General features: G+C 42.5%; 1 protein-coding gene across 1 annotated transcript in view; it reads left to right on the top strand.

Moving 5' to 3' along the window:
* The first annotated feature begins 2,081 nt into the window (after nucleotides 1–2,081).
* Nucleotides 2,082–13,249, top strand: part of Tspan3 (tetraspanin 3) — a 25,281-nt gene continuing 14,113 nt past the window's right edge. The window contains exon 1 of the mRNA XM_021206056.1: nucleotides 2,082–2,347. Within this exon, the coding sequence (XP_021061715.1) occupies nucleotides 2,285–2,347 (63 nt within the window). The 5' untranslated portion in view covers nucleotides 2,082–2,284. The remainder of the gene's footprint in view (nucleotides 2,348–13,249) is intronic.

Here is a 13,249-nt window from a genome sequence, read left to right as displayed (position 1 = left end):
AAATGAATACATCTTTTAAAAACAATCCCAGCAAAGGCAGGCATATCTCTGGGAGGTCTGGGGCAGGTCTACATAGAGTAACCCTTCCTCAAACAAAACAAAGCACACAGACAGCTTCGAGACATGGCCTTGCTGACTTATCTCTCTGTGCTGACCTCCGGCAGCACACTAGGCTTTCTGGTGGGTTGTTTTTTTCTTTCTTTTTTTTTTTTTTTCCCAGAGCACAGCAACTGTGTTCCTGCCCCAGGGCCTTTGCACGGGCCATTTCTATCTCTGGGCTGTTCTCCAAGTGATCGCTTGGTTTGTTCCTCTCTTCATCTGATCCTCCCCCAGAGGACTCTCCTCAGAGTGTACCCTCCTGTGGTAAAGGACTATCTTCTGAGCCAAACTCCCCCATCTTTATCAGGTCAGCTGGGCCCCAGTACAGTACAGTTGGGCTTGTCCACAGTTGACATTCTTTTAAAGAGGAGCGAGGGGGGCTCTGGGACCCTCACCTGAACTGCTAGTCATTCTTCCCAACCAGTTGTGTACAATTTCACCTTAATTGTGGCCTTGGGAAAGGACTAGGGGAAGGGGTGCCATCTATTCAGTGGGGGTTGGGGGGCACCTTCCATGCTGGGCACAAAACTTTCAGAATGGCTGTTTTAAGGTCACCTGTTCTCCTGTTCATAGCTTCTCACCTTTTGCTCTCAAGTAAGTCTTATATTAGTGAGTGTTAGTGTACCCAGGTTTGTCACTGGGACCTGGGGAGGAGGGGTAGATATTATTTATATCTCTCCCAGAGAATGGATTTAGCAGCACCTGTCATTCAGTACAGTGTTCTAGGTCTGACCCAACCATCACACCTCATGTCCGCTTGCCTCTTTGCTCATAGTCTCTTACCCTCTTCTACTGGAATGAAAACCCCACATGGACAAGCATTGTCTTCTTTCTCATGGTGGAATGCCGTCACCTAGAATAGGTGCAGAGTGGGGTCTTGGGAAAAGCTTGATAACATGGACATTGTTTGGTACAGATGAATAGGATGCTAAGGTGCTTGGGTATTTCTGTGAATGCCCAGGGAAGATGATAAACCAGGGAGGCTACAGGAAAAAGAGATGTTTGAGGACAGATAAAGAGGTCGAGTCAGGGAGAGTGCAGGACAGTGGCAGAAGTACTGTGTGTGGCTGAGGTGGCTTCCGCATTAGATCACTCTTCTATGTGTGGCTGCAGGCAAGTTTGGCATCCTTTCTAACCCTTAATTACCCTACCAGTAAAATTAGTCTGACAGTCATCTGAAGCTGGGGGAGGGTTGGTGGAATGAATGAACTAATAGTTAAAAGAAGCTAATATGCATGCAGCGAGCTGAGCGGAGGTCACATTGCCACCAAAGCTGATGACCTGGGACCCACAGGGTGGAAGTAAAGAACTGACTCCCAAAGTTGTCTTCTGACCTTTACTTCTGTGCTGTGGGATGTTTGTGGGTGCACACGGGCGCCCGCTCACACACACACACACACAGAGACACACACTCAGTTTTTATTTTTAAGGTGCTAATCGCTACCATTCATTTAAGATTACAGGAAACAGCGCAAATGTCAAAATGTATGAAGATGTATATGTAATTGCAAATCTCAGTCCAAAGACTAGAGGTGAAAGGGTGGCTGCCTTGCCCAACCATCTCTGCTTTGCTAGTGCGCCAGTGTTTTCTCCTTTCCTGATGATTTTTATCAGAGCTAGCAGAGCTTCTGGCATACTAAATTCTTCATAATCATGTGTTGATGTCCACCGTATTTCTTCCCAACTTATAAGGGGTGCTGCTTAGGTATCACACAGTCACGAAAATCCCCTTGTGATGTAGGCCTTTCTAGGGAAGAGTAGTTAACAGAACAGAGTTCTGTGGTCTGCCAATCATTTGGTCTTGTAAAAGTAACTCAATAAGAGGGAGAACGTGTTTGTCCCACCAGAATTTCCCAAAAAGAGGATTCTGCACTCAAGGACGGTCAGAGGCCAGAAGAAAAGGCACGGAGGCGTCGGCTCCTTTAAGAGGCGAGGCCACCTCGATCTCCGCGGCGCTGATTGGCTGAAGCGGCCGCAGACGCGGGACTTAGTTGCCTGGGAACGGCCTAGGGGGCCTGCGGCGGGCTGCACGCAGCTGCGAGGTGCTTGCTGGGGCGGCGCGGGGGTCTGCGGGAACGCGGCTCGGGCCCAGCACTTCTCAGCGGAGCCGCCGGCGCCATTGCCTCCCTCGCTCGGTGAGCGCCGCTCCGCTCGCCCAGCCGGGCCTCCGCCGGCCGCCGGCACCATGGGCCAATGCGGCATCACCTCCTCCAAGACCGTGCTGGTCTTCCTCAACCTCATCTTCTGGGTGAGCTGGCGGGCAGCCCGGGCCGGGGGAGGCCTCTGTGCGGCGCGTGGGGACCAGGCGGGCGCGGGAGCCAGCCGAGGGGTCGCCCGGGCCCTGCGGCTTCGGAGCTCTTGGTGGGGTCCTTCCAGGGCCCAGCGGAGACCAGGACAGTGCGGACCGGAGGTCTCGGGGGGCTCCGGTCCGCTGGCACGGTGCCAGGGTTGCGCGGGTCGCCGCGGCGTGAGCCTGCGGGTCGCTCGGTTCTCAGGGCTGAGTCTGTCGGGACGCCAGGCCCGAAATGGGATACTCCCCAGTGAGTCGGATCCGCTGTCTTTGTCTGAGTCCTCGCAGAGCCAGTGGCAGTCCCCAGGTCATGTAGCAGCTACGTGGGGACGCCGGTCGAGTCCCGGGCCAGGAATTTCGGCTTAGAGCTCTTTGTATAGAGTTGTTTGGCTGGTAAGCAGCCCAGAAAACGGAAGGGATTCAGCCTGAAACAGCAGAGCGTTTCTTTGATCGAGAAAATCGCTGTCGTGGGGATGGGTAGCCTGAGGTTATAAAGCCTTTTAAATGTATCAGCTGCCAGGAGATTTTTTAAGCAACCAATTCACTTCTATAAAAGGTTGCTTTTTGGAGGGGCTCGGGAAACCCGACGCCAGAGAAAGTGCTTATAACCGACCTGTCTTGAGTCAGGTCTTTATCTCACCTGGGACCTTTTAACTAACCTGTTGTTCTTTGGCCTTCTCCTCCGTCTTGAATCTTTCTGGACTTTGCACCAGGAAAAAAAAAAATTAAACATGTCGTTCATCACATCTTTTTTTGTTTCTTTAAAAAAAAAAATAACACAGAACAGCTTAATATTCGAACAGTTCAACCTCTTTGGGATTCTTACTTAAAGTCTGGTAGTGTACTGCAGTATGACCTACACACTACTGTTGGGTATTTTCTGATAAATTATTAGTTATGTGCACACTACTGGTGATTTAGGACCCAGCTGACCCAGGTCCTCAGGCTGGAATCAGTTTCCTTTTTCCCAGGTTTGTTATAAACATTTGCCATGGGCAGTTTTCTCTGTCCACAGTACTCAGGATAGTCTTTGAACAGTTCCACTGAGCATACTTTAGTGTATCATCTCCCACCCCCACCACTTCCCACTCAGCTCCTGTCTTGGAAAGTATGCACATCTATTCTGGAAAGACTTCCCATTCCTCTCGCCTCTAGCAAAGAATGTAACCTTTCATGTCCCAACTGCTGGTAGCTTAAAAGGATGCTCTGGATAACAAGGCACTTGTGATTATTTGTGCAGGAGCCTCGTGATTGGCCTCAGACTTGAAATCACCTGTGTGACATTGGGATTCCTGAAATTTCATTTCCCATTTAGAACAGATGTTCCTCATACTTTAAATTACATGCCTGTTTAAAAGGAAAAGTATAATGTCAGAGATCCCCAAATGAAAAACATTTAGTAGCTAATGAGACCCTCAAGAGATAGATTATTTATTTATTTGTTTAGTGACGGGGTCTTTCTATGTGGTGCTAGCTGCCCTAGAACTCACTATGTAGACCAGACTGGTGTTCAACTCAGAGATCCATCTGCCTCTGCCTCTGCCTATACTTCTGCCACCTAAGTGCTGAAATCGGTATGTGCCACCATGTCTGTCTCGAGGTAGATATTTGTGTCCATAATAGTTTCTTGTGGACTTATGGCATTAACTATTTGGTTTTGAAGAATGTTTATTAGGTGAACTCTAGGCCATTCACACTGAAAGCCTATGTGTGTTAATCTGAGAAAATCCTGGAAATACAGGAGTGGTTTTCTTTAAATAATCAAAAAATTATTTTATATATATATATATATATCAGTTAATTCTTAATTCTGAAAGAGTGCTTCTGAATCTTTGGAAAATGTATAAATATATTCACTCCAGTGAAAGTTACGTTGTGAACTTCTTAGTTTTTGCTGAGGCCAACATCGTATTGTTCATATAGTATACCTTTTATTTGAGTTAGTAACAGTAAAACTTTTGTGAGTGTTGAGAAGGAAGTTAAGCAGAAAATGAGGGAAAGTACAGTACAGTATAAAGAGAGACAGCGATGTTTTAGCCTATCTCCTGACATTATTAGCTTGTACACAGACTATTGTAATCTGACAATACTAATAACCGTTGGGTGCTTTCTGCTTGCTAGTCATTGTGATAACTTAAGTGAGTGTAGTTTGGCACTGGTGAGGCCTCTGAGCTTGGGGAGTTAAAACAGCACACTCAAGAAGTGGCAGGGCCAGTGTTCAAACCCAGGTTGTCCCATTGCTGGAGCCTATAGTGTTAGAGGAACTTGTGCCTTCAAGAGACTTGGAAAGGGCATGAGACTTGGGGATGACAGTTGTTAGGCCATGGTAGAGGCTCTTTTCTCCAAAAATACTACTTTCACAATAATGTTTAGAAATTGTGCCCACACTTAAACTAGTTAGCTCACTTGCTAAAGAGTTTAAGTCAAGGAGGAAGTGCATTGAATTGTTAACAGATTCATCTTGAGAAATTGGTATACATTCTTCATTGTATTGAGTATGTTCTTAGAGGTGGCCCCTCCCTCCTTATAAACGTAGAAATGTGTGACTGGAAGGGTAAGGATCCTCTGTACAGACAGCACATCAAGTTGGTCCAATGTAGATTCCCCTGGGTAGCTTGCTCACACTGCATCTCACTATTGGCACTGGCTGACCCTTGGTAAGTGCTAAGGTTTAATTGCTTTGGCAGAGCCTTTATCTAGATATACTGGTTCCTTTGGCAGTCTGTCTAGTAGCCTGTGATATGGAAATAGTCTTGCCGGTATGGGCTTTCAGTAATCTGACTGCCAAACCTGTTAATGTAGTTTTAGTGTAGTTTGTACAATGTATCTCTTAAAAGAGAGACCATTGCTTTTTCTCTTCTGTGTGTGCATTCAGCATCACATATGTACATCCCACAACGTGCATGTGTGGGAGAGGATGACTTGCAGGGAGTTGTTTCTGTCTACCATGGGGGCCCAAGGAGTAGTCAGTCTTGGTGGCTATTTCTAAAATTCTCTTCTTCAGCAAATTCCTAGGATTTTAGTGCTTATAGCTAAAATGGTAGTTTTGGACAAGGGTTTTTATTTTTTAATGGCAACTTAGCACTTTAAAAACCTTTTAAACGTTTAGAATGGTATATGTATGGGTGTTTTGCCTGCATGTATATCTGTACCATTTCTATACCTGATATCCATGGAGGCCAGAAGGTGTCAGGTCCCCTGGAACGGGAGTTCAGCACAATTGGGAGCTGTATTATTGGTTCTGGGAATTGAATTCAGGTCTTGGGATCCATTAATCTCTGAGCCATCTCTCCAGTTCTGAATCTTCTGTTTATATAGAGCAGTGTAGCTTTAAATATAAGAGTATTTGTGCTTGATTCGTGAGCATTTATTAATGGGTACATGGGTTTGAGGTAAAAGACTACATTTGAAGGCTGTTATAATACCAGTATAATAGACACCTTTGTACAGAGGTCAGGTAGGATTCAAGATTTACTCTGCACATATTTGTTAGGCTTTACAGGGGCTATAAGAGAAAACTTTGCCCGTGCTTGTAGACTTGCAGATCTTGAGTGTCTGTTCTGTTTGTTGTGTTTTTTTTCTGTAATGAGAAGGAATTGTAGCGCCACAACAGCTTGTGGTTTAGGGAGAAGCCCAGCCAGAGTGTCCAATACCTGTGCTAGCATCATTTATTCAGAGGAAATAACCTCTGTATAGAGAGGCTGGAAGCTATATAAATGTCTCCTGTTTTTAAAATAATCCATTTCTCTGTGTGAATGTATATAACTAAGGAGAATTGCTTTGTTAAGCAAATATGAGCATTTGCACACCTGTTCTTACAAAAAAGTTTTTACAGAACTTTCAGGTGGAACAAGACAGGCAGAAAAAGTACCAGTGAGGTGAGCCAGGGTGTGGGTGTGACCTGGTGACTGCTTGAGGTTGGCAGAGGCCTCTCTGAGGAAGTGCAGTTCAGGGTGGAACAGAAGCAGCCAGTTTGAGGGTGATCGTAGGCGAGGTAAGGGTATTCAGTACTGAAGGAGTAGCTAGGTCATAAAGCCAGGGCGTACTTGGCGTGTTCATATTACTAAGTAAGGGCATATAGGTTATATGTCAGTGCTCATGGTTAAGAACAAATAGGGAAAGGGGCTGGAGAAATGGCTTAGCATTTAAGAGCAGTTGTTGTTCTTATAAAGGACCCATGTCCTCATGGTGCCTTGAAACCATCTCTATATCTCTAATGACCTTTTCTAACCTCTGGGCACCAGGCATGCATGTGGTGCATAGACATACATGCAGACAAAATACCTGCATATAAAATGAAAATAGACAATTTTAAAATAAAAATTTACAAGAGAAAAATATTTTCCAGTCTTGTCACAAACCATCCTAGATTTACACCCATTGTGTTTTCTGAGGTGCTCTATGTCTGCTTAGGTAATGCAAGCAGGGTATGTTAAGACCCTGATGTGCTTTCTGTTTCCTGTGCTCATCCTGTCTGTGACTGTTCTAAAAAGATTGTTATTATAACACATAGCAGCCAACAGGTTGTTTATTAAAATAGATTTTCGGTTTGTTAGGGAAAGAAGTTTAATTTTGTCAGGAAGCAAATCATGGAGCATACAGGAAATACGTTTTAACTCTTTTTCTGTTTTTTTTCAAGACAGGGTTTCTCTGGCTGTCTTGGAATTCACTCTGTAGACCAGGCTGGCCTTGAACTTAAAAATCTACCTGCCTCTGCCTCCCTAGTGCTGGGATTAAGAGTATGTGCACCACCATACTCTTCTTCTTCTTTTTTTTTTTTTTTTTGACATGAAAGGATTTCTGACCCCACTGCATTATTTTTGGGTCATGTTTGAACATTGAGGGCTGTGGGTCTCAACCTCCCTAATGCCGCAACCCTTTAGTACAGTTCCCCATGGTGTGGTAACCCTCAACCATAAAATTAAGTTTGTTGCTACCTCATAACTGTAATTTTGCTGCTGTTACAAATTGTAACATGAATATCTGTTATGCAGGCTATCTGACTTGTGACCCCCAAAGTGTCTGTGGTGGACAGGTTGAGAACCACTGATTTAGGTAGAGCCTAGAGCTCTGAGATCTCTGATTACAGTTTGAGAAGTCTGTTCATATTTATCTTTTTAGATCTGGGTGGTGGTACATACCTTTCTTTTTTTTTTTTTTGGTTTGGTTTTGTTTTTCAAGATAGGGTTTCTCTGTGTAGCCCTGGCTGTCCTGGAACTCAGTTTGTAGACCAGGTTGGCCTCGAAGTCAGAAATCCGCCTGCCTCTGCCTCCCGAGTGCTGGGATTAAAGGCGTGTGCCACCACCGCCCGGCTGGTACATGCCTTTCATCCCAGCACTTGGGAGGCAAAGTCAGGTGGATCTCCAGCCTGGTAGCCAGGGATACACAGAGAAACCCTGTATGAATAAACTTAAAAACAAAAAAAAAAGTTTTATCTTTTAGAGTATTTATTGTTCTTTAAAGTATTTTAATGCACAAAATCTGATTTTAGGTAGAGTTTTTGTTTTTGTTTTGTTTTGTTTCCCCAGAAAGTTCCATAAGGTTTTCTTGGTACCAAATGGGTACAGCGTAAGAATTGTGAAGCCAGAAAGCAGTTGTGGAATGGCCGCTCCGCCTGCCTCGGAAACAAAGACACTGTCTCTGCTGCTCAGCCAATGAGGAGAGAGGAGAGAGTCTTAGAATTTCATAACTCTGGGCACCCATTTATATCCATGGGCGGGTCTTTCTTTAGAAATGTGATCTTAATGGTTAGCAAACATAATTAATAGATTCAGAACTATAGTCAATTTCTCATTATAAGTTAGTATTTGGCTTGAAAAAACTTTCTTCCTGCTCTTCCTCCTCCCTCATCTCCTTTTAAGTAGTATATCAGTCAGTAGATGAGAACATTTTTGTGTTTATATATTCACTTTTACTTCAAGACTGTAGTTGACATTATGTATTTTACATTGTTGCTGCTCCTGATGTGACCACATAGCTAGACTCTACCATAATAAAGCTTAAGCACTCCAGACTCCCAAAGTGATAACTGATTTTTTATACAGTTAGAGTGAAATACAGCAACCAAGAGTCTCAAAACACTTGTTAAATTCCATGATTTGCTGGACCTTGGAGCCTGTGGGTTTTCCACACGGTTGCAGTAGTTAGCTTGTGGCAATTAGTCTGTCTCCAGTTTCATTGGGGTCTGAAATTTGGAACTGTCAACTGATGGTAGGCATAGACTGGATTAATTGTATCAACAATAAATATAAAAGACCAAATGAAAAGTAAAAATTCAGTAGAATTGAGGATAATGACCTTTGTAACATCATCAATGTAACAGCTTAAAAGAATTAATATATTTAGGAATAACGGCAATGGTGTCTGTGATACAGATTGCTGAAGCAGCTTATTGATACTCCAAGTAGGCTTTGACAAAGTTTTCTTTTTAGTAGTATGATAAAGAAGTATTATCAGAAAATATCTAAAGGATGAATCAAAGCCAAACTTAAAAATAGCAATAAATGGGGGGCTGGTGAGATGGCTCAGTGGGTAAGGTCACCCGACTGCTCTTCCGAAGGTCCGGAGTTCAAATCCCAGCAACCACATGATGGCTCATAACCATCCATAACAAGATCTGATGCCCTCTTCTGGAGTGTCTGAAGACAACTACAGTGTACTTACATGTAATAAATAAATAAATCTTTAAAAAAAAATAGCAATAAATGGAAGCAATAGACAGGCACCTAAAATGTGGGATTGAAAAGAGACCTTTTTTATGTGTTTAAGGGCAGACAAATCTAGGAATTAATCTGGAAAAAACCCCACACAATATAGTCTTAATTTCAGACATAATTTTAAATGTATTTTGCAAGTGTGTATGAATGTGTATATATATATATATATATATATATATATATATATATATATATATGAAAACTTAAATATATTGGGCACAACTAAACACTTATAAACACTTATAATTGCATCACTCAGACAGTATAGTTTTTCTTGAACATGTTTTTGCACTAAGATGTGTAATTTCCCCCATTATAAATATACTAAGTTACTGTCTCCCAGTGTTTCCAGGCTACAGTGCAAGCTCACCTCTTAGGGTTTGGGGCTTTGCTTTTGCTTTTACCTTTTCGTGGTGCTGGTTTGACAAATGTACAAGTCTTTGTTTCCATCTTCTGTACTTAGAGATTTCTAGAAGTGTAACTAAGTATAAATGTGAAGGTTGATGTGCTGCAGACTGTTTTTCAGAAAGATACCACTGTACTTCCTCTGGTATAAGTTGAATTCTGCTTTACTTCATGTCAAGTAGAAAATGTCATTATCTCAGTAGCTTCACAAGGTCCTATGCAGAGGTGGCCTGGATCTCTCAGAGAGGGCTGCAGGTCTGGGGTAATCTTCCTGGTTGTTCTTGGGAAGATGGTAAGAGAGTGAGTGAAATATGTCTGCTGAGACTTAATAAGTGAATAAATTGTGCTTGGTGCCACGAACCATTTTATCAGAGTAATAAGGCTGATTGAAACACAAAGATTTACGATTTCTTAGGTAGTCTTAATGGCAGGAGGGTAAAGTTTTGGGGAAAGTTTCTTCTGGAAACGAATTGGCAATAAATTCCTTGCAGGAAGGTAGTGAGGTATATACAAATCTAATATGGCTACACAAACTCAGAATTAAATGTTAAAATATTTGTGTGTGTGTGTGTGTGTGTGTGTGTTTTGAATGCTTCTGATTCTCCCCTGCTTTGAACTTTTGCTTTCTATAGTGTTCAGAGTACATAGCATTTTCTAACCAGTTTTTCTCTTGACCATTTCTTCCTCCCAAATTCCTATTCTTTACCAATTGATTCTTTGAAGTAAAAGTCACTCTGAAGGAGCTGTTTATGCAGGGACCCAGGATCCTTAGGCTCTGGGCTTTGAGGTGGAGTTGAGTTGGTCTCCATTTTTGCCAGTTATAGACATGATTCCTGTGTTCCTTGGTAGAGCATACCCACAGTGACTTCTTTTTGCCTCTGTTTCATTCACATGTTCTATGGCACGTTTCCAGAGGGAGGTTTCAGAGTGCTTGGTGGAAAAGAAGGAGCTAGTTGTGAGGGTTTTAGGATTTCACTGCCCTCCCTCCCTCTCTCTCCTCCATCCATCCCCATAGAGGAGTTAACCTTCCCCCAAACAAACAGAAACCAGCAACCTAAGTTTGTAAACATCCTGACAGCAATGTTAAGAAAGAATGACACTTCTTACTTGAACATATTCACATTTGTGTAGATGTAGAGAAAGACTAAAAGGACAATGTCATTTGAACCTAAACAGTAGCTCAGTTTATAGAGGAGCAGTTCAGTTAACAGGAAAACACTGGCCTCTCTAAATTAAAGCTTTAAACTTCCATGACTTCATTTAAAATGTGGGCAAATTGAAAGAATAATTTTTGTTTTTAAAACCTCAGCGTTCCCCCTAAATTTCTCCTACGTCTTTGTAAAAAGGATGGTTATTTTTAGTACGCTGCCCTGGCACAGATCCTCCTCATAGGTCCAGATTCTCTCAGCTGGAACTGTGGCTACTCAGCAGCTTCTAAGTTCCACTTTGCCCTGCCTGCTGCTGCACCCTCCTCCCTTCCCTCCTCCCTCCCCTCCCCTCCTCCCTCCCCTCCTCCTCTGTAGCTGCTTTGTTGGCAAAGTCCTGATCCAGTCTCATTGCCCTGCAATGATGCAAATTATTTACCTTGTTTGTTTAGCTCTTTTGATTGTCATTAAGGCATATACTTAAAATTATTTAGGTTATTCAGCCACTGTTTGAAATGAACAATTACTCTATTTTCAGAAGTCATTTAGAAGAGACCAGCATTCCTGTTTATGCGATCCTGTCAGCAGTGAGTGCAGCACACACCTGGTGTGACTAACTGCTACATTACTTCCTACTGATGTTGAAGAATAGGCACTATTATATTCTCTCCTGTGAGAACTGCCTGTTGAATGGTTTGCAGCACGGACTGAGTAATCTGTCATCTTCCAGACAGTAAGCAGTATTACCAAGTGGGATCTCATACCTTGTCTCGCCTTGGCTTTCTTACATCTAGTTTTGATTTGTTCTGCTTGAATCTCACTTAGTTTTAGATGGTGTGTCACTCAGGTCAAAGAGGAGCCTAAGAGACATGTCACTTGGCCCATTCCCAGGCACACTAAGTGTGAGTTTTACAGAAACCTCTTCAGGATAAACACTATTTCTAAAATAAACACTATTTCTAAAAGGCAGGTGGTTCTTCAGTATACCCTGTACTTTATATTAACTTTGGAATATCATTATCTTCTTGTTACATTTTTTATTCAGATTTATTTAGGCTAAAACTTCATTTACTATCTGGACCCCGTGACACAATCTGTTAGTATACTATGCTTAAATACAAACTTTTAAAAAATTGAATTAATTTTAAGGGATTTATTTTAATTATGTATATGTGTGTGGGTGTGTGTGCATGTGGATGCAGTTGCCTGTGGAGACCAGAAGAAGGTACTGGATTGCCCAGAACAGGAATAGGAGTTATGGACAGTTTTGAGCTACCCAGTGTAGATACTGGGAACCAAACTTGTCATACTCTAGAAATGCAGTACACATTTCTCTAGTGAATTCATTTTGAATAGTATTCATTTTTTATTTAATAGAGTATCAACAGACTTGCTCCAGTTGTGGTAAGACAGCCACTAGGCAAGAATTGCCTCATTTCATCTACAGACATAATACTGTCCAGAAGAAGGACATAATTACAGGTTAGGACAGCTTAGTTCTGCCAAGACAGAATAGGCTAGTCCTTAACTTCCTGTCTCTCTAAGGTCTGTCAAATGATACTGGGCCAGAAGGCTGAAGACAGTAGATGTTCCAGCTTCCTGATTTACAGGGGCTGTATAGGTAGGCAGCTGTCTCTACAGTTTGTCTCAGTTCTGGAAGCTGTGTTAGGCTTCCTATATATTTTCAGTTAATGTTGGTCGTTCTCAGATTTCTGACGGGGTTGAAAGACTACTTACAGTCTCACAGCCAACCCAGGCTACTTTGAGAGAACAGATTTGAGAGGATGGTTTTCAGATGGCATACAATCTAAAGCCAAGACATAAGTCAAGGTAGAATCATAAGTCCTTTAATTTAAGATAGAAATTGTGTGTGTGTGTGTGTGTGTGTGTGTGTGTGTGTGTGTAGTAGGGTGGATGTATATGTGCACAAGTCCAGGGGCCTGCAGAGTCCAGAAAAGGTTGCTGGATCCCTTGGTGATGTGGGTGCTGGGAACTGAGCTAAGGTCTTTTAAACATTTATTTTTTATTTATTTATTTATTTATTTTATTTTTGGGATATTTGCCACATTTTCACTCAGGCCCCTACCCTCTCTTTTTGAGGCACGGTCTCACTGAAGCCCTCACGTACCTTGAAGGACTATGTGGACTAGGCAGGCCTTGAGCTCGTAGAAATCTACCTGCCTTGGCCTCCTGGATACGGGACTTAAAAGCATTGCTACCGCACCTGCACCCCTTCCCTACAAGCCTTTTAAGAAATAACTCTAAAGGATCGGTTCTTAATGAAAGCAATAGGCACAATTTGATTAATTCATGTTTAAGATTTAATTCAGTTTGAAGACTGAATTATTTTCTTTAGTAAAATGTGTTATATATGTATGTTTGTGACATAAATGTAGTTAAGAAAATGTTTTTAAAAGAGCATTCATTGTTACAGACTCCACACACTTGCAGGCTGTTAGGGTTCATATTCATTGTTACAGACTCCACACACTTGCAGGCTGTTAGGGTTCATATTCATTGTTACAGACTCCACACACTTCCAGATTGTTAGGGTTCATATTCATTGTTACAGACTCCACACACTTCCAGATTGT

This window comes from Mus pahari, chromosome 10, assembly GCF_900095145.1.
Source record: "Mus pahari chromosome 10, PAHARI_EIJ_v1.1, whole genome shotgun sequence".
Taxonomy (NCBI): domain Eukaryota; kingdom Metazoa; phylum Chordata; class Mammalia; order Rodentia; family Muridae; genus Mus; species Mus pahari.
This window is presented reverse-complemented; position numbering and strand designations above follow the sequence as displayed.